This window comes from Bos mutus, chromosome 16 (genome assembly GCF_027580195.1).
Source record: "Bos mutus isolate GX-2022 chromosome 16, NWIPB_WYAK_1.1, whole genome shotgun sequence".
Taxonomy (NCBI): Eukaryota; Metazoa; Chordata; class Mammalia; order Artiodactyla; family Bovidae; genus Bos; species Bos mutus.
In genome coordinates, this window is record NC_091632.1 from 6,637,386 (window position 1) to 6,662,929 (window position 25,544).

The 25,544-nt window shown below is 53.5% G+C and overlaps 2 protein-coding genes across 2 annotated transcripts in view; both read right to left on the reverse strand.

Annotated features, from left to right (window-relative positions):
- Nucleotides 1–271: 271 nt before the first annotated feature.
- Nucleotides 272–2,438, reverse strand: GPR25 (G protein-coupled receptor 25). The gene has a single exon (XM_070384434.1). It carries the CDS (start codon nt 2,379–2,381, stop codon nt 1,257–1,259), a length of 1,125 nt encoding a protein of 374 aa, XP_070240535.1. The 5' UTR covers nt 2,382–2,438; the 3' UTR covers nt 272–1,256.
- A 7,781-nt stretch (nt 2,439–10,219) lies between these two features.
- CAMSAP2 (calmodulin regulated spectrin associated protein family member 2) overlaps nt 10,220–25,544 on the reverse strand; it is a 98,428-nt gene continuing 83,103 nt past the window's right edge. Inside the window, 11 exon segments of the mRNA XM_070384660.1 lie at nt 10,220–12,285; nt 12,890–13,008; nt 14,179–14,294; nt 15,018–15,090; nt 17,399–17,619; nt 18,242–18,378; nt 20,969–21,564; nt 21,567–21,711; nt 21,713–23,096; nt 23,342–23,411; nt 23,661–23,743. Coding sequence (XP_070240761.1) covers nt 11,980–12,285; nt 12,890–13,008; nt 14,179–14,294; nt 15,018–15,090; nt 17,399–17,619; nt 18,242–18,378; nt 20,969–21,564; nt 21,567–21,711; nt 21,713–23,096; nt 23,342–23,411; nt 23,661–23,743 — 3,250 coding nt within the window. The 3' untranslated portion in view covers nt 10,220–11,979.

The following is a 25,544-nucleotide window of genomic DNA, read 5'->3' on the forward strand; positions in this document are numbered from 1 at the left end:
TTCTTTCCTGCACTGACTGATGTTTCTTTAGGCCAAATCTGCTTAAAAATATAAAGACTGAATTCCCAGCCCCTCCAGAAACCTCCAAGGCTGTCACAGACTCAGAACACAGATGCCCTTCAGCATTTGTCCTGGATGGACCCAAAGGGAGTGAGGATAAGGTTCCGCCAGCCACAATGCCACACTTCCACTCGGAAGTGACGCCTGGCTGGCAGCTGCGCTTAAATCTTTTTCCCCTCCTCTTTCTCTGAAACCTCCAAAATGGGAAACGTCCTTTAAAATAGGAAGACGAGAAAACAGGCTGCCCTCCCGGGGGCCCACGGCAGGGCTGCTGCTCTTGGCCCGACTTGACACCAAATCTCGAGCGCTTTGAGGTCAGCCTCAACTATTGGATTGAGTTTTGTCTGACCCAGGGATCGAGTCGCCCCCTCACACTCATTTCAGTCCCTTCCACTCAAGTAAAGGCAGACACAGCTGTCGGGTGAGGGCAGCAAGACTGTTTATTGAGAAAGGGGAACTCGCCGCGGGGCCCAGTGTCCCAGCCGGTCAGAGCATCTGAGTGCCGGGGGACAGATGCTGGAACCCTCTGTCTGCAGGGAGGAGCCCGCCCAAGTCCAGGGTGAGTCCTGTGGCTTCTTGGGAGTTGGGGGAAATAAAGGATGGGCCTCCTGGGGTCGCTGGCAGCAGGAAGGGGTTAGCGCGACAGCACCGCGCTTCCCACGCTTTGGTGAGTGTTGAACATGAAGATGCTGACGCGTGATTCAGCACAGCCACCAAGACGGCAGAGCGTAAAGGTCCAGGATTCTTTGGAGAGGGGCCAGAGAGTTTGGCTTGGAGAAGGTATTTCTCAGCAGGCAACGCGATTGTAGGAGCCAAAGGTAACAGAGCCGCCCGAGACAAGAGTGGCCTCTAGGGGGTCTCTCCCAGGGGGCAGAGCAGGGAGGCCACTTCCCTTTCCGAGCCCGGGTCGGTGTCGCAGGTCCATCTCGCCCGGTCCATCTCGCAGGACGTTTACTGCGCTGGAGACAAAGCGCCCAGGTGTCCAATGGGCGGAGCGGGAGGAGAGCGGGTCTCAGGAGCCGGGCTGGGGTTGGGGGAGACGCTGGAAAAGCTGAGATTTTGGGAAAGCTCGTGAGGGAGACCCCGCGGACCCGGCGGAGCAGCCCGCTGCGCTCGGGGAAGTCGGGGAGACGGGTGGCGGTGGGGGACGGCCCGCTTCGCTTCCCTCCGCCGCCCGCAGCCCGCGGGTCGAGCAGCTACGGGCCAGCAGCCGAGGGGGCGCTCGCCGTCTGGGCTCGGCCGCCCGCGCGGGCCGGGCTCCGGAACGGGGAGCCGTCTTCGCCGGAGAGTGATGACGCAGAGCTGCTCCCGCGCGCCGGGCGCTCGGCGCGCCCGCAGGCCCCGCGCTGCCGCAGCTGCGCGCGGAACGAGCGGTCGAGTAGCAGGTAGATGAGTGGGTTGGCGCAGCTGTTGACGAAGGCCAGGCAGGTGGCGACGGTGAGGCCCCAGCGCAGCGCCAGCAGCAAGCGGCAGGGCAGCGGCAGCGCGCCCAGGCTCGCCAGGTGGAAGACGGCGCGCAGGGCGCAGAAGGGCAGCCAGGAGCCCACGAAGGCGCCCTCGACGGCCAAGATGATGCGCAGCGAGCGGCTCCGGGCGCGGCCCAGGTGCGGCGGCCCGCGCAGGCGGCGCGACACGCGGCAGTAGCAGACGACGGTGACGGCCAGGGGCAGCACCAGGGTCAGAAGCAGCAGCAGCAGGCTCAGGCCCTGGAAGGCGTCCGACGGCTCCTCCCCGCACTGGCTGCCGCGGTCCTGGCCGGGCATTGGCCGCAGGCGGCGGAAGGCCAGCGACGGCAGGCCGGCGGCCAGCGCTGCGGCCCACACGCCCGCGCAGGCCGCCAGCGCGCAGCGCCGGGAGCGCGGGGAGCGCGCGGCCAGCGGGCGGCCCACGGCCAGGTAGCGGTCCACGCTGAGGCCGGCCAGCAGCAGGGCGCCCGCGCAGCGCGTGCCGGCCAGCGCGAAGCTGCTGAGCTTGCACAGGCCCTCGCCGAAGGGCCAGCGGCCGCCCCGCGCCGCCGCCGCGGCCCACAGCGGCAGCGTGAGCACGAAGCCCAGGTCGGCGGCCGCCAGGTGCTGCACGAAGGTGTCCACGAGCCGCCGCCGGCCGCGCGCCCCGGACAGCAGCCACAGCACGAAGGCGTTGCCCGGCAGGCCCACGGCGAAGGCCGCCAGGTAGAGCGCGGGGATGTAGGCGTGGCTGTAGGGCAGGTCCCGTGCCGCGCACAGCTCCTCCGGCTCCAGCTCGTCCGGCGCGCCCGACCCCGAGTAGTAGTCCCAGGGCGCCGTCCCCGCGCTGGGGCTCCAGGGCTCCGTGGGGCGCATGGCCGGAGACGCCCGGTGGCGGACGCGGGGCCAAGAGGGAGGGTGGCTCTTCACGGCCCGTGCCCAGCCCAGCACCTCCCTTCCTGCCCACCCAGTCGCCTCGGCCCCGGGCGGCAGGAAGGGGTGGGGGCGGGGGAGGGGCAGGCGCCTGGGCCGAGAAGGGGGCGAGATTCGGGGTGGGGCGGAGGGCGGGGGACGTGGCTTCCTAGCTGGGTCTTTGGAAGAAAAGTGCCCGGGCTGGATCTCCGCCCTGCCTGCCGTGGGAGCCTGGCCTGTCCCTCATCAGTCACTGGTTTGACTGAACTAAGAGCGTCAAAGGTCTCAGGGCCCAGAGGGCCGGTAGAACAGGCGCTCAGAGCCTCAGTCCCTCTCACCCCCTCTTGGCTCCCGGCTACTGTCTGTCTCTCTCTCAGGATTTTCCCCAGGGAGGTGCCAGCTGCCAAGATTCCCCTGGCCTCTTTGCAGAGCCGGCGGGTGGAGGGAGCCTGCCCTTGGGGGCCTCCCTACAATCAGGGACTGAACACCAGACACTCGGATGGTGTTAGCTCCCTGAGCTGCCCGGTCCGGTGTCTTAGCCCAGGGTGGCGTTTCTGACCAGCTCAGGTTCTCAGGGAGCCATGGGGAGGGTTTGAACCTGGAGAGGGAGGGTCAGCCTGTCCAGATGAGGCAGCAGAGCCCGGAATCCAGACCCCAGCCCTTCCCCACCTTCCTTCCTGGGCAGAACCTACCTATGGAGCCTACGGGTGTTAGGCTCGGAGCGCAAGATGGAGTGGGACTCAGTGGCAGAGGCGCTGTCCTCAACCAGGAGTCGGGAGTTTCAGAGGAGGACGGGATCCCTTGTGGACTGAGAGGCAGGAAGGATTCAGAGAGAAGGGTGGGCATGTAGCCTGGCCTTGGAGGAGGCGGTGGGCCAGGGAGAGGATGGGGGCAGGGTTCCCGAGGATGCTGGGCATCCAGTCAGGCCCCAGCTTCTTTTAGCACGTCCTCCCGTGAGCTGCTGCGGTGAGCTGTGACAGTGAGTCCTCCACAGAGCCACGCCTCGTTGTCACCAGGAGTGGATGAGCCGTTGGGTCATCTGGCATTAAAAACTCAAGGCGGGTTATTCTTCCATTTCACTCCGTTTAGCCCTGTTACAGCAAGCGCCTCTGTGTGGCAGGCCCCGTTGCGGGTGTCACAGGAGATGCCGCTTTTGACCTTGGAGGGTCACTAGTCAGGCCCCAGAGACAGGTCCACGCGTCCCGCATGCAGGGGCCGGCGTGCCAGAGGTCACACGTCCCGGTGTGCAGGTTCACGCAGTCCCCCTGGAGCTTGGAGGAGGGGGCAGCCCCTCTGATTGAAGAGTATGTCCCGAGTCTTGCCCGGCACCCGAGGTGGGGACTGAGAGGCCCCTGGACACGCGGAGGGGGCAGAGCCCACCTGGGCCCCCAGGGCAGGGCAGTGCCGACCCGTGGACGGACACGCAGAGGCCGCAGGGAGCCCTGCGGTAGGCTGCTGTCGCGTGTGCAGGGGACGGGGAGTGTCAGGGGACCGGCAGTGGGGACTGAGGGGAGCAGACCCATCCAAGAGGCCAGGGGCGCGGGGCTCTCGTAGCCGAGCAGGCGGGTGGGCCTGGGCAGCTGGCGGGAAACGACTCAGGTGCTGTCCGCCCATCGGTCCACTGAGGCCGGGGCTGTGGAGAGGCGTGTGTGTTCTGTTCTGTGTTGATTGGAGTGGGGTGACGGAATAATTCGCAATCCACACACACCAGGCCCTTCTGAGGGCAAAAGCAGTGTTATGACCGTTGACCTGGGCCGTCAGGCTGGCCTGTGCCGAGCCAACGGGGACATCAGGTCTCCCTAGCTATGGCCCCTCTGTCTGCGGAGACACCCGGGGGAAGAAAATGCCAAGGGGCAGGTGGGGTGTGTGCACACTGTCCCCAGCAAGGGTTACTGCACAATCGGAAAGGCAGGCGAGGGCCGAGGCCGGGGGCGGGTGGCCTTTGGCCCGCCCTCCCCACCCCTGCCCCCAGGCCTGGGTCTCCCCCGAAGACCCCCACCCACAGTGTGGAGACCGGGTGGGCTGCCTTCTCAGGTTTGGTCAGGCTGCTGGCGAAGGACACTCTCGTCCTGGGAGGCCCTGCAGCCTCCGCTCCGGAAGGCCAGCCCAGGCTGCGCTGCCTCGCGTGAGCAGGGACACGTGGGGGCCGATAGGGGCAGCTGGGGACAGGCCCCATGCCTTCTGGGCGCACGGCAGCCCAGGCCCGGGGCGTGTGTGGTTCTGAAAGCTCGAGATGAACGCCCAGCTGCCGCAGGTGGACGAGAAGAGTAGGCCAGGCACCAAGAGGGCCGTGGAAGCAGGGCTGGAGGGGGGCAGACCTGGGCTGTTTATTAGAAACATCGGGCCTTGCGCTTCCGGGGCCGTGGCCTTGTGGTCCTGAGTGCGTGGCGTATTCTCTCTGCTGGGGCCTGGGTGGCAGGAAGCCACAGGGGTCTGGCCTGCCACGTGCCCAGCCTGGCTTCAGTGATCAAGGCCAAATCCATGATGCCAGCCTCTCCTCCCCCTCAGGGCTGGAACCAGTCCCCTCATGGCATCTCTTCCTAGTGAGCTGAGAGTCCAGGCCCCTGCAGACGGGCATGGAGCCTGCAGGGAGAAGGCCTGCCTCTCTCCATTCGCACCCCAGGGCCCTCTCAGGCCCCCAGGGCTCCAGCCTTCCAGAGGGAGAGTGGCTGGGGGAGCCGGGTCAGCCATACACCGACCACAGGCTTGTCAGCTCCTGGGGTGAACAGGGTCCCCGTCACCGTGCTTGGCACAGGCCTGTGTAAGATCAGGGGAGTATAAATACAGAAATATCCAGGGCTTTGAACTGGATGGCCTCTAGGAGGAGGGTTTTTTTTTTTTTCCAGTCCCTTTATGAGCTGTATATTTAAGCTCTTAACCACTGTCCCCCTTAATTTTTCTGTCCGATCATCTTTAACTCTTTGGGGAAAATTCTGAAAGTTCTCTTGTCTTTTTCATCGTGAAAGCCTTGGTCACATCGCAGAGTGTGGAGTAAGAAAAGGCGTTCTGGCCCCTCTGGCAGCATGACACACCAGTGAACTTTCCGGCCAGCGAAGGGCATTTTCAAAAAGGAATTCGACTGTGAGCCCGTAGCTCTCGGGTTTTCCGTCTTGTCAACACTGCATTTCAGATGTTCCCCACGTACGTATTTCTCACACGCCTGTTTCAGAGACGTGTTTGTAGCCAGAAGGTGCACAGTTTCAGTCTGCTTTTCTCGAGTAATGCAAATCCACATTTTCCTGTGTTGCTGAATCTTCTGACCCCTTTGCTTTGGTCATTTAGGTTGTCTGTAGTGTTTTCTGCAGTATTTGTATTTATACAAATTTGGAATAAATAACAGCACTTACCACTTTTTTCTCCTTTCACACTGTCCTCTGAGTATAAACGCCTTTGTGAAGACAAAGGCTATGAGATTCTTTGTGGCTTGACACACCTGCCTGCAGTGACCACTAATGGGCATCGTAGGCGAGCACAGCTTCAACAATCTTTTAGAGACACTCATTGGTAAAATGTATCTTTCCACTTTAACAGGTAATCAGGTAAAGTGGTAACTCACTTCAATTTACATTTCTTTGAAAAAGTAAGATTGAAAATGTTTCCAGATGTAATTCCTCTCATGTGAACTAACTGTGTCCTTCACACATTTATCTATTACAATCTTTTGTGTGTCTGATAATTTGTATCAACTATTTATTTAGAATAAATCATTATTCCACTTGGTTCAAGTGCCTTTCCAGGCTTTTTTTCTTAGTTATTTACAATTTTTGTTTTACATTTTCATAGTGGAATTCGTTGCTCTAAGCAATTTCAGAGTTTAGAATGTTACTTTCTCTTTGATGATCTAAAAACGTTCACTTTTACTTTTTAAATGTATTCATTGGGCGGCACTGGGTCTTAAGACATGGCACGTGGGACCTAGTTCCCTGACCAGGGGTGGAGCCTGAGTGCCCTGCGTTGCGAGTGCAGAGTCAGCCACTGAACCACCAGGGAGGCCCCTTCAATCTTCTTGTTAAAATTTTGTATCATCTTTTTAAATCCACATAAATTTCTTTTTAGATTTCTAACTTTCCCAACGCCATTACATTAAAACTATTTGTAAGAACCCCGCTGTACTGCAATGTCGAACTGTGTCCACACCCACCACGCTGTCCGTGTCTGCATGTCTAGTGAACAAACAGGTGGGGCTGTTGGTGGGAGAGGCTGGCGTCCACGTCCGCTTTATAACTTGACCGCCGTGTGCAGCTGGGCTCCAGTTCCCGTCTCAGAGCAGGTGGGAGAGGGCCTGTGTGACGGGGCAGGATCCCATGGACAGCGGGGGGGACACCCCCACAGCAGCTCTGCAGTCCAGCCCAGCCCTCCTGGGGAGCTTCGGGCTCGGCCGCCCTGCCCCCTCCCACCCCGGATGTCTGTGCACACAGCGGGTGGAGGGTCACGGTCTGAGATTGCCCTGGACACCTCCTGTGAGGTCATCCCCACCTGGGGGCTTTCAGGCCGGGCCAGCGCAGGTCCCTGGGGCACAGGTGAGGTGGCTTCTGCTGCAGAGCTGAGCGGGCCGAGGCATGGACTGGGGGCAGCGTCGGTCTGCGGCCCGTGGTGGGCAGGGCAGGCGTGTCCCCAGCCTCTGGATGGCGAGGGTGCTAGAAACGGGGGCCCTGCCTTCACTCAGTCCTCCACCGGCTGCGGGGTGCCTCCTCACACACCACGCTCCCGAGCCCTCCGTGTGTATATGCATGCACGTGTGTGTGTGCGGCTGTGCCGGCGTGTGGAGCGGGGAGGGGTGTCAGGGGAAGGCCGGCAGTGGTCCCCCCTACCCCTGCCACCGCGGGCTCCCCAGCCCAGGGCCGGCCCCACCCTGGGCGCCAGGGGTGGAGCGGGGTTTCAGAAACTCTCAGGGACGAGACCAGGCGGCTGGGAAGGGGCAGGAACATCTCAGCGTCCCTGGGGGAAGTGCTTTGGTGACTCAGAGTGAAAGTGTCTCAGGGCCGCAACCTCACTGCTGGCCTGGGGGCGGTGGGTCAGGGGTGAGAGGAAGAGGGCGGCTTTCAAGGAAAGCGAGATTCCATCTCCTGCTTCAGGGCTGCAGACTGAGGTAGCAGGAACCCGAGAGGAGGAGAGCGGCAGGGAAGTCCCCTGGCAGGACAGGGCCCCAAGGGTTTGGAGAGGAAGTTGCAGGTCTGGGTGGTGATTACTCAGCCCACAAGGGTTGCTCGCCAGCACTTCCCAGTGATCTCAGCCCGTCTCTGGTCACCGAAGCAGGACTGGTGGCTGGGAGGGGGCGAGGGGCGCGGGTCAGCCCTTTCGCTGCCGTGAGCCTGCCCTTCCCGCCTGGGCCCTCTGCCCGACCCTGCCCTTCCCACGCCATGCTGCCCGTCCTAACAGGGTGGACGCCCCACCTGTCAGCGAACAAAAGACAAGAAGACAACGACAGGGTGCTCCCTCTCCAGCCGCCCCTGCCGTACTGGGGAGCAAGTTTTAGCGCAGAATGGCCGGGAGGCGGGCAGACCCGGCACCCTGTCTCCAGTGTGGCCAGGTTGGCCTTGAGGCTGTGTCTGGGCACCGCGGTGAACGGGTGACGTCTGGAGTCACCCTCCTAACTTGGCACAAACGTGAGGAGCCAAGGAGCCTGAGAAGGTCCTGACGGTTGGATCTTTCTCACAGTGACTTTGTGACTTATCTCGACATGCCACACTTGCCTGAGTTTCACAGTGTCTACTGGGGATTTCCCTGCCGGCTGCTGTGACCGGGCCAGGCAGGCCCAGGAGGACTTCAGTGACGGCTGGGCTGGTGCAGGGGTGTGGGGGCATCGGGATCCCGGTCCCCCCTGCAGAAGAGACAGCCTGGCGGCGTGGGCAGGGAGCTGGGGTGATGGAGGCTGGGGGGTGCAGTGTGTGCGGACTCCTGGCCCGGGCGCCTCCATGGTGGACTGGAGAAGAGGAAGGGAGGCCCTCAAAGGCTCGGCCTCGGTGGCTGGCAGCTGCTGGGGTCGCGGACCTACCCAGAAGGCCGAGGACTGGTTTCTGAGCTGGGTGAGCTGCGGAAGGCCATGAACTTCTGGGTGAGGGGTGAGACGCACGGGGGTGGCGGGGAGGCCAGGTTGTATGGAGGCGGAGGCTGCAGGCCTGGCAGAAAGCGCAGGGGTGGGCAGGGCCTGGGGCGGAGCCCTGAGACTGCGTGCAGGAGAGCTGGGGACAGACAGGAGGGGAGCAGCCCACCCTCAGACGACAGCAGTTTGCAATTTCAAGCTGCCCCCAGGCCCCAGGGACAGTGTAGGTCAACCGGAGGGTGTCGGACCAGGAAAGCCACTGCAGGGCTCTTATTTTGAGGGCAAAACTATCTTTAGTTGGAAAGTAGGGGTGGGCTTCCCTGGTGGCTCAGGTGGTAAAAAATCTGAGATGTGGGTTTTCAATCCATGGAAGACCCCCTGGAGAAGGGAATGGTTCCCCTCTCCAGTATTTTTCCCTGGAGAATCCCATGGACAGAGGAGCCTGGTGGGCTACAGTCCAGAGGTCACAGGGTTGGACACAACTGAGCAGCTAACGCTTTCCCTTCATGCGGTTTTTAGGTTTTTCTTTAACTGCCCTGGTCTGAATGAGGAGAATCCGCAAAATCAAAGTGAAGCTTATGGAATAACTGTCCAGACCTGGCTCCCACTGCTGCCGGAGCTGGGTGAGCTCAGCAGACATTCACTTGTAGAGGCGCAGAGGGTTAATTCTGGCATTTTTAATGATCAATTCACCAAAAAAAAAAAAAAAAAGGAAGAAATCAGGCAAAATTAATGCAAGATGAGCACAAACATTCCTGCATCACTGTGTAGACCGTCTGAGCCGCACAGACAGCGACAGGCTTTCAACAGCACCTAAGTCAGGCTTCAAACGCCTTCCAGTACAGTCACCTCTCATGGATACCTTTAAACTGAGGTTAAGAGACAGGAAAACCATGTGATGTGTTTGCCCAGGTTCAAATATTAGCCCCTAGACCCCGTATTTTAATCGAGAAACAGAAAGGGACATTTGGTGCCATGCTTTTATTCAAATGAAAGGGGAAAAACTACACTGTACCAGGAAGTAGCAAATAGGACAGTATTTTACAGCACAGCATCGTAAAAAAAACCTGTAAGCGACGCTCCCGAGTGGACAGGCAGCACACCAGACGCTGTACATCGCCCCAAGTGTCCATGGAACCACAATTAAAAAGCTGGATTTGGCTTTAAAAACAGCCAACTGAACTGTAACAGTCATAACACAACTGAGCAGCTGAGGGGAATGAAAAGCTTTCCAGTGCCTGTCGCACGGCAGAACCTGACAGGCCGCGCGGGGGACCGCGACAAGGGTCTGGCAAACTCAACCAAGTAATTATCCAACAACGTGACCTCCGATGATGAGAAGCACCAATGTGTTTCAATAAGTTGATGACTATCTCCAGACTTTATGAAATAGCATAATTCTCATTTGTATAATTTTAAAAACATAATTTAAAAAAATCCACAGACTTAAATATATCCATATTCCTTCTGCATGAATAAAGTAAACCGTCATACTGAGAGCAAGGAACTTTTGTGGCAATATTCACATTCTACCTTCAGACCTCACAGACACCACTGGGCACAGGCAGGCCTGCCTGAGAACAAAGGGTGGGCCTGTCTGGTCTCACATAGTCACTTCCTCCACTGTCTTGCATTCAGTTTAAAAAAATTTAATGGCCAAGTAGTATCACCAAAAAGATTGCTTTGATAAGGGAAATTTCATTGATTAAAAAGAACAAATTTAGTAATGTTGAAGGTTTGTTAACTCTCCTTTTGACTATTACCACATTTTGATTAGGTTCACTATTTTTTTAAACTAGTCAATCTATTTGACAATCATTTCCTTCTAATTGTGACCGAAATGGTTGTCTGAAAGGTAAAATGTGCAATCCATCAGTTTTAATCTTCATATATTATATACACAATATGTATACACTTAAAATATAAGAGTTACATATATCCTGGTCTTTTACATGCAAACAGCAGATCACAAATAGTTCTGAGCTACACACATATCTTGCACAGGTATTGGAAAAAAATCTGTGAAATTTTCTTTTTTACAGTTTAAACAAATATACATAAATATAAGAACATAAATTACAGTAAAATATTGACAGCATTTGAGAAGATGCTGATAGCCCAGACGCACTGACGCCGAAGGCCTTATAATAAGAGAGAAGCACAGTCCAGGGACACCTCACTCCTACTCTCTTTAAAAAATAAGTGAATACATCATCATATGAGATATTAGTTATTTCTCTGAACAACTCAATTAGAGAAATGTATATATTTTTGTCTCTACTTCCCATGAAAGAAAACAGACTATGCATCTCACATATGCCACAATACTGTCTTCCCTCTAAGGCTACATGTTGTCACAACACTGAAACATAACAGGATCACAGAATCGTTCAAGTCTTTTCCTGAGAATGAAGTTTTTCCCCAACTAACCCTCTGGTATGCACTGTTAAAGGAACAAAGATCACGTAGGGAAGAGTTCAAGTGTGTATTTAATCTAAGGTGTCCCACTTGAGAAGGATGAAAAAGAAAAACTCAGAATCAGTGAAAGAATGTGAAGCTATTTTAAAATTAAAACGTAGCCCTTTGTACATGTTTAAAAACTCTAAATATACCTTTTGTATCAGCTATAAATACAACGGAAAGACCTCTCAAGAGCCTGTGGCAGGAAGTCTTCCATCTTCAGACTACTCTCAAAGTGCCGTTCATTTCTGCCAGCTTATAAAGTGACGTGCTTCAAAAGAGACAGAAAGCCTTTTTGTTAAAAGAACAATCTAAATTATTCTGAGACGGCCAGAAGTGGTGTAAAAACAGCACTGATTTAATCAGCAATTTCTTATAACATTTCTCGGTTAAGCTCACGTGGTTTTAAGTGAACTATAGCAGCTCTTTACAACTCCTCCTCTTGTTTCATAGGAAAATGTTAATACTTGAGTGAGTAATAAACACAGAAGTGTAAATACTTCGCAGGGTAGTTCGCCAGCGCTCTGACGCCACTAAAGCACGAGGGTTACTGGGGAGCTGACACTAGTTTTCTCTCTGCGTCCTAAGAACCGCGCGAGCTATCTCCGCAGGCCTATTTCCCACTCTCGTGATCTCCACATGAACCCAAATACAAACGTTATCCTGGAACAAACTCCAGGGGAGGAAAATAGCAAAATAAACCATCTGAAGACACTCATATACGTTAAAAAGTTAAAAAAAAAAAAAAAGCAACAAACAAAACACACAGCTGATGATCCTAGCCTTACGTCAACTAGCGTCCGCAAGAACTCAGTGCTTCGCTGTATCGAAAGCCCAGCAGGCACACCTCCCCCAGCGAGCCAGACACCGCCATCACCTGGCCCGGCACCTCGGTGCGTCTCCAGCACTGTGGTCTACATTCCAGTTGTCATGACAACAGGGCTGAACGTCCAGTTTCAATGAATAAAAGTCTGTTGGCAATTAGAAAGGATTTCTATAGGCAGGAGGGATGAAGTGCAAACTTACCATGAACGTTCAGAAGCAGGGATCTCCCAGTTCCTATGCTTTAGTGGGTAACAGTTTTTTGGGCGTCACTGGCCTCTTGGCCTGCCACAAATGGCTGTGAATGGTAATGGCATCAACACTGGCAGATAAAGTTTTAGCAGGGATGTGGCTGAACTGTTTCCTGTCAGAATTGTATTTGTAAAGGCCCTCGATCATCTTTTTAGTGACAGACTTAGGGCCTATCCCAGTCAGCTTACTGATCTCTTCAGTCTCTGGGCAGTAGGCGTACAGAGACCGGAACTGGCAGCCTGAGTCCCGAAATAAGATCAGGAAGTTGTTGGCATCTGACTTCTCCATTTCCTTCAGGATTACAAACAAAAACAAAACAACAATAAAAACCCTTAAACGTTTTGCTGAACACAATTCATATGTTACATTTCTTGACACGTAATTTAAAACAGAAACTCTCCAGCAGCTAAAATGCAGTGCGTGTAATGCATGCCCAGCACGCTGGGCTGAACTGTGTGCAGGCCCCTTACGGCCGAGGCCTGCTGGCTGTGCCCAAATCAAGACCCCGGAGGAACTTCAAGGTCTGCAGGATCTGCTAGATCTCTACCACTGACAACCAGCACTGGCCGCCTCCTTTGCGACACAGCTCCATTTAAAAAAGGCAAAGCACGCAATCTACGCTTATGAAATGTGACCAAGCGACTCTGGGGAAGAAAACATTTTATGATTTTGTATTTTCATCTTAAGTCTATGCCTAGTCTTGAATGAAATGTGCAGTCTTCCAGAATCCCATCTGAGAGTTAAGTCCGTCTAATAATGAAAACATAGTTACAGACCCTTCATATGTGGCTGAAATTCTAGGAGTCCCTAAGGAGTGTTTTTTCTTGAATTGAAAGAGAAGATTCCTACAATTTTAAGACATTGCCCGACCTAACTTTCATGCAAACATGCTTACCTCCAGTATTTTTTTCTTCTGACCTTCATTTACTTTTCCAGCCAAACAGCAATGAGCTAAAGCATTTTGTATTATGTGCTTATTGGATTTTGCACTGGGTTCTTTGAAGAGCTTTGGTCCTATGATAAGAATTTAATAACAATAACAGTAAAATAACTTTCCTAAGTCAGAAATACTACTTATGTTTAAATGACACAATTGTTCCTACACTGATTTAACTCTAACATGAAGGCCCCTGACTGCCCTGTTCCAGTCAGGACCCAGTTTTATCCACAGGGCTACACTCGCGGGTCCCCTATGGCCTCCCGAGGTGGCCTGGAGGGCAGTACTTTCTGCCACTTTCCTGGAACTCCTCCAGGAGGCCTTCAGTTAAGTATGCAGAGAAACCAGTTCTTTGGAAGAGAAAAAAATTAGCCCTGATTTGTCATGTTTATCTATATCTGGAATAAATTACTCCCAGCATGGCTGACTCAGAGCTACCAGTGGTTCTGTAGCCATGTAATTCCTGGAAGGTTCACTGTGTGTCTGACAGCCCTGCAGGTCTGGGCTCCCCCGGGGCCGGCAGACACAGCTGCTGCACTGACCTTACAGGCTGCTGGGCCAGCTGGAGCCACAGGGTAGGGAGGAAACAACTCTGGGGGAGTCAGCAAGCTCTGCCCCCTGGGCCTTCGGGGACCACTTGGGGGTCAGCGGATGCCAGCGGGACGCGGGTGGTCCCCGTCACTCTCCCACCTACTCTCCACGGCTGCTCCCACTTTCTCTCCTGCTTCATTGCTTTAGTTCTCACCCACACGTTATTCTGCGTGCTTCTCCTTCAACAACGTCTCCCCCAACAGAGCCAGACCAGGTGCCCTCCTGGCCCTAAGGCCTTCCTTTATCTTTCAGAGCCTCTCGACACTTGCTCTAGGCCCAGACCTTGAAGGCCCAGCATGAGGGAAGGACCTGGCGGAGCTGAGCGGTTCCCCTCACTCCTGACTGATGTAGGGCGGAGGGGCCTCTGGAGACCAAACTGAGACAGCCTCAGACCCAGACTACAACACAGAGACAAGCAGGGTTTTTAAGGGAGAAGCCGGGGGCTGAGGGCTGAGGGATATTGCTATTTTTCTGAAGCTGAATTCATCTGGGACAAGCTGCCACCACTCTGACTGGAACCAAATCACAGACACTGACTTACCTGAAAGTGACCGCCGCCTCAGCCACTGTTTCCAATCTGTCTTCTGCATGCAGCGCACCCTGCATCGCGTCTCAGCCCCTGGCCAAATGCTTCCCAAGGATGGGCAGGCACTCACCTGTGTACTCCGTCCCTGAGGCCACGGACGACGTGGTGGATGCGTTCTCCCAGTCCTTCTCACCGTTCCGGCTGCCACACCGGCTTGGAGATAAGAAGCCTTCTACAGACTCTGACCTGAGTAATACAAGACGTGCACTGTAACGTCCCATACAGAGGAAAAGCATTTGGGGCTCAGGAGGGTGAAGGTGAGTGCCAACCAAACTCAACTCAGAGGTTTAAAAAGAAGAAGACGGTGGTCATTCTGTCTCATTTAGAGCTGCAGAACCGAGACCTCAGTGGGCACCCCCCTGAATACCTGTGGAGGACAGATGGACGTTCCCACAGGACAACTGACAGTACCTTACGACCTTCACTAGGAATCTTCTCTTATATGGGTGCTATGTTATAACATGCTTCGCAAGACCAGGAAATACTGATTTTTAGCTTCTAATACATATACTGGGTTGGTCAAAAAGTTCATTCTGTTTTTTCCCATAAGGTGGTTTGAAACCTCTAACTTTTTGGCCAACCCAACACATCCTTGAGAAAGAGGGAGCGTACAAAGGAGCTTTCCTAAGTCACAAGAGGGGGAGACTAGAGCGGCTGGCGCGCTGCACACAAGGATGTTCCGCTTCAAGCTCGACTGTACCAACAGTCAGCAGTGGCTGGCCAACAGATACAGGCACTATCCTACTGATGTCATTAATCTAAAATCCAAAGGAAAAAACTGAAAGATTTTATATGAGTATTTTTTATAGACACCCAAACTGTCCAAGTCAGCAAAACTTACGACCATCCACGATTATGGTGCATTTACTGAGAACGTTGTTCTCAGGAGACGTCTGCGCTGTGACTCACCTCGGGGTCCTCTTCCCTGACTGCAAGCTTTCGTTATCGCCCGTGTTCAGTGATGCCAGAGAAAGGCTCGAGACTGAAAAGACACGACAGATTTGTGATCCTGAACAAAAATTAGAAATTTAAAAGGGGCAACTAGAGAAGAGTGTTCATTAGGTAATACCAGTGTATGAAAATTTAGCTGGTACAGTTTCTTTTCCGTTTTAGATACATAATATGCTTGCACGCATATACGCACAACTTACTTAAAATGGGCAAGGAGCCTACTTTTGAGAACTAATGCAATAAGTGAGGGAGACTGAGAGGTACACACCTCCAGTTATGAGATGATGAGTCAGGCAGCTGGCGTGTCTGGCGTGGGGAGTGCAGTCAGTCACTAGATAAACTCTTCGTGCGGTGACAGATTAACTAGATCAAGCCTGGTGACCACTGTGAATCACTCTGTTGTATAACAGGAACTAACGCAGTGTTGTAGGTCAACTGTACTTCAACAACACACAAACTCATGCCAGAGTCGGGGGGAGGGCGCCTGGGTGAAGGGGCAACGTCCTCTGGCGCGCAGGCCGCGGGACAGCAGATGCTCGTCTATAACTTCCCTGACACCGCTGTGTGACACTCCACACGAAAGCTGCCGGGAGACGGGCCCTAGGAGTTCTCAGCACAAGGAGAAAACGTGTCTTTCTTTTTCTGAGATGTTTTATCTATTCAAGATGACAGATGCTCAGCAGATTTACTGTGGGCACCACTTCATGATACATGTAGATCAAATCACTAGACTATGCACCTTAAACTCACAAAGTGCTAAACGCCAATCACATCTCAACAAAATCGAGAGAAGAAAAAGGATAAAATTAATTACTCCTAAACAGTGGAGTGGTAATAAGTGAGTGCCTATAAGAAAAAAAACTCAAAAAAAGAAAAAGTAACAAAGAAACTAACAATAATAGTAAAATATATTTTAGGAATATCTAATTCCCAGGTAATGCTGGATTGGATGAAGCACAAGCTGGAATCAAGATTGCCAGGAGAAATATCAATAACCTCAGATATGCAGATGACACAACCCCATGGCAGAAAGTGAAAAAGAACTAAAGAGCCTCTTGATGAAAGTCAAAGAAGACAGTGAAAAAGTTGGCTTAAAACTCAACATTCAGAAAACTAAGATCATGGCATCACTTCATGGCAAATAGGTGGGGAAACAATGGGAACAGTGACAGACTTTATTTTTTTGGGCTTCAAAATCACTGCAAATGGTGACTGCAGCCATGAAAATTATAAGATGCTTGCTCCCTGGAAGAAAAGTTATGACCAACCTAGACAGCATATTAAAAAGCAGAGACATTACTTTGCTGACAAAGGTCCGTCTAGTCAAAGCTATAGTTTTTCCAGTAGTCATGTGTGGATGTGAGAGTTGGACTATAAAGAAAACTGATACTTTTGAACTGTGGTATTGGAGAAGACTCCTGAGAGTCTCTTGGACATCAAGGAGATCCAACCAGTCCATCCTAAAGGAAATCACTCCTGAATATTCACTGGAAGGACTGATGCTGAAAGTCCAATACTTTGGCCACCTGATGCGAAGAACTGACTCACTGGAAAAGACCCTGATGCTGGAAAAGACTGAAGGAGGGAGAAGGGGATGACAGAGGATGAGATGGTTGGATGGCATCACCGGCTCAATGGACATGAGTTTGAGCAAGCTACAGGAGTTGGTAATGGCCAGGGAAGTCCACGGGGTCACAAAGAGTCGGACACAACTGAGCAAGTGAACTGAATTCCCAGGTAGCAAATCAATTTGTTAATTTTGGCCAATACTAGGTATCAAAAATTTTCACTGACTACAAAAGGTGGAGTTCTCTTTACTTTTTAAATTGAAGTATAGTTAATTTACAATGCTGTGTTAGCTTCTGGTATAAGGAAAGTGATTCAGTTACACACACACACACACACCTCTTTTCCATATTCTTTCCCATTATAGTTCCCTGTGTTGTACACTAAGTTCTTGTTATCTGACTCATATATAGTCATGTATATATGTTAACCCCAACATCCTAACACTTACCCCATTACCCTCTGGCATCTGTTTTCTATGTCTATTTTATTTTTTTTAACAGTTCTCTTTAAATAGTCAGTGTTACATTATTTTCCTTCAGTTTCAGAATAACTATAGTGACAACCCAGGGAGATGGTATGTGAGGGCGAGCGCGCACTGGGCTCGTGTTCAGGCTGGATGTGAGCACTCGAGAGTGCTGTTGGCCATATGCACGCACGCGTAACAGGCTCCACTCGAAGGAAGCTTTCCTGCCCAGTTCAGAGCCCCCCGCGCCTCTGTGCCACTGCCGAGCTGGGGTCTGTTCTAAGCCACCTCACCATGCGCCCGTTACCTGGGGGACCTTTCACGGGCGTCTTGGGGGACTCGAGGTGGTCCCTGTGGATGGACTTGGGCCGCTGCTTCTTCTGCCGGGCCACCTGAGGCCGGGGCTTGAGGACGCTGTCCATGTCCTCCATGAGCTTCAGCTGCTTGCGCCGCAGGTACTCCTGCCGGATGAACTCACGGCGCGCCCGCTCGTCCTCCTTCTTCTGCCGCTCCTCCTCCGTCCTGCGCCTGGAGAGGAGCGGGCGGGCCGCTTACTGTGCACGTACGGGGGCGGCCAGGGGCGGCGAGTGCGTGTGAGGTGGGGTGAGCATGCGTGAAGAGAGGTGAGGGGCAGTGAGCGTGCATGGCGGGGGGGGGGGTGAGAGTGCATGACAGGTGGGGGGGGACAGTGAGCGCACGGGGGCAGCAGCGCGGCGTGAGGAGGAGGGGAGCGTGCGTGAGGAGTGGGGAGCGTGCGTGAGGAGAGGTGAGGGGCGGTAAGCGTGCATGGGGGGGCTGAGCATGCGTGACAGGTGGTGAGGGGCAGTGAGCGTGGTTGGTGGGGGGTGGTGAGCGTGCGTGGGGGGCGCGAGCGAGTCAACACCTGGAAAACGCTCCATTTAAAGTGTACCTGGGGCAACCGCGGTCATTAACTATATCATTAATAAATAACTACTTTAAAAAATGTGTGTGTGTGAGAAAAACCCAGGAAAATTATTTTAAATTAATGTTTCAAGCTTGGGATAAAAACATGCAACCAATACTTAAATAAATAAACTCCTAAGAAGCACCCAAATCAGCACTGACTCCGCGAAGGCTTCCCGATGCCCACTAAGGAGCCAGCAGGACCCCTCCCGCTCGGCGGCCGCACCTGGTCTCCTCTTTCTTGTGCTCCATCTCGGCTTCCAGCTGCTGCTTCCGAAGCTGTGTCTCCTTCTCCCTTCTTAATCTTTTCTCCAACAAAGCTGCTCGTTTCATGGCCATATCATTTTCTGCCTTTTGATCATCCTAGGGAATGAGTTTCATTGAGGAGGAGGAAACATTTAAGGCACCAATATCTGCATTTTCAATGGCTGAGGCCACAGGTAGTGGTTACTCTTGGAACTGAGAATCCAAATCACCCACTGAATCCTATTCCAACCCCACCACAGATGGACATGTTCCAAAATGATGAAGGAAGAAATGAATTAAAGAGGCAATACTTTTATCAAATAACAAAAGACACAAACTTCTTTGATTACATGTTTTCAAAACTTAGGAAGTTAGCAAAGAACAACATAAAATGGGGGGAAAAAAAAGAAAAAGTTTTCTGGGCCCTAATAAATAATTTACAGAGTGGAGAGTTTCTCCACACATTTTAAAATTCCATTTAAGTTGTATTTAGAATACACGCTTAATGTAGAAAAGTCAAGGAAAAGCACCAAAAAAATAGCTACCCAAAGTTGTATCACATAAACGAAATTCCTGCTGCACAATTTTTTTAAGTGGAGGCTCTGACAGTTTGCTCGCTGGGTTCTGCACTGCACTGCGGGCTCTCCCACGGAAGAGGAGACGGGTGTAATTACACTCCTGACCCCAGGGCTAGCTAGAAGGTGGGCCCTTGGCCTTCTGGGCCTGCCTGGCTCCTAAGCAGACTCTCAGGGCCCAAGTTCTCAGAAGTCAGGAGGAACCAGCTGGAGAAGTGGTTCTGACACACTCCCAGCGCGGTGCTAACCCTAACCCAAAAGACACGAAGAGTGAAAAAGATGGGGCTCCTTAGGCGAAGGAGCTTCTAGACCCCTACCAGCCGGGGGGAGGAAGGGGCACAGCAAGGCACTGGCACAGCAACTCAGCCACAGCTGCGCTCAGAACGGAGAGAATCAGAAGACAGCCAGGTTGAACATACACACGTCCGCGCCACACACGCTGCACACACTCTGCGGATGAGAGGACACAGTGCCTGCAGGACTTCACCGTCTAAGAGAAACTGTGACGGAAGCAAGCCACGAGGTGGCTGGGAAGCCCAGGTCAGCAGCGTCACTATGAGAGCGCTGAGGGCGCAAGAGATGCGAGGAGAAGACACTCCGTCCACCCCCAGAACCACACAAGGCTGCGGCACACAGAGGCGGCCCGAGGCGAGCCCGACAGGACATCCCGATGGGAGCTACGGGAGAGGGTGGACCCGCGAATCAGCGGATTTGTTTGCAAAAGGCCCCGATCACACACTGAGGGGCTGCACTTTATCCAACAGGCATCTCTAAGAGACCCCGTGGACTTCCGCTCCTGAGAGGCAGTGTGAAGAAGGGACCAGGCAGACGCGGGGAGCCCGTGATGAGCTGCGACCACGGTCTGAGGGCCGAGTACCGGGTGATGAAGACAGAAGTGAGGAAAGGAGCACACGGGTGGACACCCGAGGACCCCTCTGCTCTCCTCTTGGAGGGAGCAGAAGTAGCAAGGTCTCTACACACCAGTTACAGTCTACAGCAGCAGTCCATTCAACACATTGACAGCAGTCTCACACAGCAGCAGGCCATTCAACACATTGACAGCAGTCTCACACAGTTGGGAAGCAAAAAACACAACTCACATTTAAGTCTCTAAATGTTAAAAAGGGCCGAGAGGGCCATCTGTCTCTGACCAACTTCAAAGTAAGTTACCCATTCCCAATATTTAATGATCCAAAGCAAGTGATTGTAATCACTTCCGAATTCTCCAGAAAATCTGCAAGTACAGACTTTTGCCACTGAAGGCTGTCTCTATTCTAAGCTGCAGAGGATTAGAAATGATATACCTTGGTCTCTTAACTTTTTAAAAACAGAAACAGGAGTAGCACACACACACGTTTCTGATGATAAAAAACCATTCTTCCCTCTAAGAGTCTGGAAAACACAGAAAAATATAAAGATGAAGAAAAGGATGACAGGAGAAAAACTTTAATACTAGGCCTTCCTTGGTCTAGTACCTATGGTAAGTGTCCAGATGTTACCATCACAAGGTGAAACTGTGCAGGACTTGGGTTAGCTGGCTGCAGTAGCCTATAAACATAGGTTACATCAAACACCAAACTGGAGATTGGGGTCATAAGCTACACTCTCATCAGTGCTTCCAGAGGAGCTAGTCCAATGACAACTGCTCCAACTATATATATATTTTTCAAACTATATTTTTAATGTTTCATCTTGAAGGATTCCGTCTGGTCAGTTTTTAAAATATATATATAAAAAAAGTGTATGGGAAGATGGTCAATACTAAGAACAGAAACAGATTTGCCTGCAATGCCAAGTTATAACCTTTTTTTAACCAACTGGCAACAGAGTATCTTTTCCAAGAGTGAATCACTTGGTTCTCAAAAGGCTTTGCTGAAAGAGAGAGAGAGAGACAAGCAGGGTAGGGGGGGGTGGGAGGTGGGGTGGGGGGGGGTGAACAGGTCTCCCCAAGTTCAACGACGTGATGAAAGACTGCTTCAGAAACCAGAGTGCCTGCCGAAACCGCAGTCCACAAGAGTCAGGCCAGAACATAGCCCAGGATTAAGGGCAGACACTAACAGAGGTCCTGCTGTTCAGAGCATGCGCGCGCAAGCATCGAGAGGAGAGGCCTACGGCCGAGCTGGCACTTTTACCTTAAAAAAGAATCCACAGCATACTTTCTGGTCCTCATCAACTTGTTCTTTATCACTTTCTCCATCATACTTTTCAACAGATACATCAGCCTTTTCAGGGGGTTTCAAATCTGAGAGGGAGACTTCAATCAGATTAACGCTCTTAGGCGCAGCAGGCGGGACACTGGGTTTGGAAGGCAGCTGTGCGGGCTGACTCGGGGGGTCTTCACTGGGTGCGGGGTGCGCAACCTCGGAGGCCGGGGCGGCCGGGCCCTCGGGGGCCGCAGAGGGTGGGGGCCGGGCCTCCCCGTGCTCCGGAGGCCCCGCCGACCCCTCCTCCTCTTCCTTCACTCCGTCCTTGCGCCCAGACTCCTGGGCCCGAGGCTCTCCGTCGTCGCCCAGACACACGAAGGACCGCGTCTGGATGGGAACCTGACTCGGGGAGAACCTCCGGAGCCGCGGGAGGCTGTCCACAGACCGCGGGGGCGTCAGCGTGCGGTGCAGGGGCGTGATCTTGAGTTCGCTGGGCCTGGGAGTCCTTTGATTTTTGACAGAGAAGGACGCGCTCTTCCTGGGCGCGGCCTGCGGGGACGGGTGGGCCGGGCGGGGCGGGTCGCGCGCGCAGGCCGGTGCGGGGAGGGCGGCGGTGGGGAGATGACCCAGGCCTGCTGCTCGCGCATGTGCATCAGTGCTTCCTGCTGCAGCGCCAGGCGCCGCATCTCCCGCTGCAGCGCGTGCAGGGACGCGTTGAGCCTCTCGATGGAGGCGCGTGTGCTCCAGCAGCTCGCCGTCCTGCGGCGGCTCCTCCGCGGGCCCAGCCGGGCTCCACCGCCCCTCGGGGTCCCCGGGCGCGCTAGGGGCCGGCGGCCACCTGCCCGCAGGGCTCTCCGCGCCCTCCTTGGGGTCCGCCGGAGACTTGCTCCTCGGCCCGTTCGCCTTCTGCGGCTCCTTCTCGCGCGGCCGCTCCGTGTACACCTTCTCGTCCTCCGCGCCCGCCGCCTCCTCCCGCAGCGGGGAGACCCCGTCGCCTTTCTTCTTCACCACGGTGAGGAAGGCCGTCCTCCCCATCTTCTGCCTCTGCCTGGTGAACGCGGCCTCCATCTTCTTCTTCTGGGCCTCGATGGCCCGCCGCTTCTCCTCCAGCTTCATCCTCAGGTGCACCACCTCGGAGGCCAGCAGCTGCGTGGTGTCCCGGCCGTGCGGGAGGCCCGCGTCCTCAGGGGCCGGGGCCCAGGCCACCACGTGGGGAATGTTGAGCTCCGAGCCCTCGGGCGTGGTCTTCTGAGAGCTGCTGCCGCTGCTCTTTCCGTCCGTGTGGTTCAGCTTCCTGAACTTCTGCTCGGCAAAGCTGGTCATCTTCACCCCGGAGCTGGAGGAGGCGCTGCTCCCGGGCTGGGACTTGGTGCTGACCGTGCTGGGACAGGGGCTCAAGGCCTCTCTGGTGCTGCCGGGCCGCACGTCATAGTCCTGCAGGAATTTGGACGCGTCATCCATGTCGGAGTCCAAGCTCACGGTGTAGTCTCTCAGGGACGAGTCCTCGTCCATGGTTTCCGGAATGTCTTCTGAGGGCACGTGGATGCCCGTGTCCACCTCCGTGGTGTCTGTGACAGGACTCAAGGCCCCTCGCGTGTCCCCCACATTCTCGGGACTGGACTGGCTGCGCGGGACGCCGGCGTTCAGGAAGCTCAGCTCCTGGCTGTGGAGGAAGAAGCCGTTGGCAAGCTGGCCCGGCCTCGGGGTGTGGGCGGGCTTCTCCGTGTCGTGGATTATCTGCAAGGCCTCTTCGATGCTCGGGGTCCCCACCTGGTTGCCGAGCTCGTCGAGAAGCACGCTGTTGTGCAGCGCTCCATTGGGGAACCTGTAGTGCGTGCCCTCGTTGGAGTTCAGCTCGCCTGTGCTCCGGGGCGCGTAGGTGGTCAGGTCACCGTGAGAGCCCACCGTGCGCTCCTCCGTGATGCCCGCCGCGTGCTCCTCCCCGTCCACCGGCTTGAAGGCCAGGTTCTTCCGGCTGTTCCTGGCTGCGCGGTGGTTGCTCAGGGCGAGCCCGTCATTGCTAAGGGAGCGAGTGATTCCTCGGTTGGAGGTGGATCTCTGCACAGCGTTTTCTTTATCAAAAGAAATATCAAATGAGACTCCATGCACTGACGATCTGAAAAAAAAGAGAAGGCTCTTAAATAACCCCAGAAAAGACAGGATCTGGTATCACTGAGAGATGTGATTTCTTCTCTCCCTCATTTCTCACAATCACATCCTCCTGGGGGTGGAGGCGGGGTAAGGCTGTCAGGACACCTGTCACCAAGGTCACTCCATCCTCTGGCTAGCAACAGGGGTGGTGGGGTGGGGAAGGAGTGCCTCTCGCTAAGGCGAGTGCCGGAGAGTGAGCCTCCTGTTTACCTTTTCTCCTTGGGCCATGTCCCTATGAAGCCATCGACATAGGACATAGACGAAGACCTTCTTATTCCTCCTTCAAATGCACGAGAAGAAAAGTCACTGGCACTGTGTAAAACAATTTTAACTTACAGCATTTTACAGACTTCACACAAGGTAAGGAGATGCACACGGAGAAATGAAGACCGTCTTACTGAGAAAAGCGAGCACAGAGAAACAGAAAGAGTCTTCGGTGTGTATATGGAACACTTTTTATTTGCGTTTATTCTCAATCGCTTTCCTGTTAACCACTCACACGGCACTCTCGGGCTTTCTGACACATTACCTGAGGCTGAAGGATGAGGCTGGGGCTGTAAGTGCCTGGAAGGCAAATGGGGACGAGAGTGTGTGAACGCAGCTCCTTCCCCACTGCAACAGAAAAGACACGCAAAATGTCACAGCCTAGCTCTTTCAGACGAATCTAACATACGCAGCTGAAGTCACAGACACCATCGCCACCTCTGACTCTCCATCCTAAGTGGAAAAAAATTAAGGAAACACACCGTTTAAACCAAAGAATGGCTGTGATTATATGAACCTTTATGCATTTTATATTTTTTAGCCCAGGAGCTTGAAATACTACTTTCAAGTACAACTCAATGTCCTTGTGAGATAAGATATGGCACATTATTTTCATTTTATAAGTAGAAAAACTAAGAAAGAAGCTAAATGAAAATCATCAGCTTGAAGTACTTTGGTCGAATCTAAATTTCTAAAAGTGCAAGTATGATCACTTCTTATAAAAGAGCCTGACACCTGCTTGCATGCAGACCTGTGTGTATGTCTCTAACATATTTACATTTCTCCTTATTTAATTCCACTCTATTCCAGTCAATGCAGGGGATTAGACAGTCTATTTCTCAGTTTATGATGACATTTGGCCAAAATTTAATCTTTTTCTTCCTATGTTTTCAGTCCGCCATGGCTTACCTTAGTAGGTGAAACTCAGCACGCCCTGAGAAGGGCTGAGAACGAGCCGGGGGCAGGGCACAGTGACCTAGCTCTCTGTGACCACGCTGCCTTTCAGCTAAGGCAAACCGAAGATGAGCAAGCACCGAAGGATTCAGAGGCAAACCTCAATGTGCATCCTACTGCTCAGCGAGCGCCTGCTGCACAGAGCTTTCCAGAAGCCTGCAGCAGGCGCACGCCTCTGCTGTCTCATCAGCTCCCTCGCACCCCGCCCCCACCGTGCACATCACGTGTCCCCTCACCCGTGTCCTCGCTCGTGGGGAAGCCGAGGGACACAACCACGCTGCTCCCCATCACGGGTGTGTCTCGTCCCCTCCAGTGGCCTTCCCAAGCCTCTGCTCTTCTTACACTGACTACCAAGTGTGTCCTCAACAGAGGCACGTTCAGTTATTAAATATGTTCACTCTTTTCTTCTTCCCCAAGTGCTGGCTAAACTGTTGTACGTTCCTGTAACTCCCTCACTTCACGTCTGCATGGAGGGTTTTGGTGTGGGGTAACTCCTGGACACGCTAGTGGCCATGTGTGTGCAGTAGCTGCTACAAATGTCTTGCTTGCCGTCTTCGACTCTTTCCTTGTGAGATCACTCTTCAGGCGCGAGAACACTTGTACATGCGGCTGCATCATTCCCAGGAAGAACAGCATTCCTGAATCCCTCCTCAAAAGTTCTACAGTGGGAGAACTCACACGGGCCACACAGAAACTCAGAGACACGAGACGGCTACACAGTGACCCACTGAGGAAAAGAAGTCAGACAGCCAGCTGGTTATAGGAAGCTCTGCTGGGAAAGAGGAGAAAGGTGGCCACTCAGACACCTGAGAGACAGACAGATGAGCCCTCCCGAGGGTAAGACATTTACCAGTGTCGGAAATGTAGAGGACTGTCTGTCCAAGTTTCTAGACATAGTAACTGTGGAATAACCTAGTGTTTAAGTGGAAAGTTTAGAAGGTTTTAAAGATTTAACAGGACAAGAGATATGACCTAGGATATTGAGTGTTTTCTAAATTTCAAGGCAGGGAATGTTACTACATAACCAACCCAGGAAAGCACTGAGGAAGTAGCGTGTAGAAAACAATCTCCCATGGGACGCCATAGAGCAGCTCCTGAACCAGTCGTATTCCAGCTTCACCTCTTCCTTCATGGTAAACCTCAGTGACGAGTTTTACCTGAGTGACGAGGGTACGAAACAGGGAACTTAACGGAA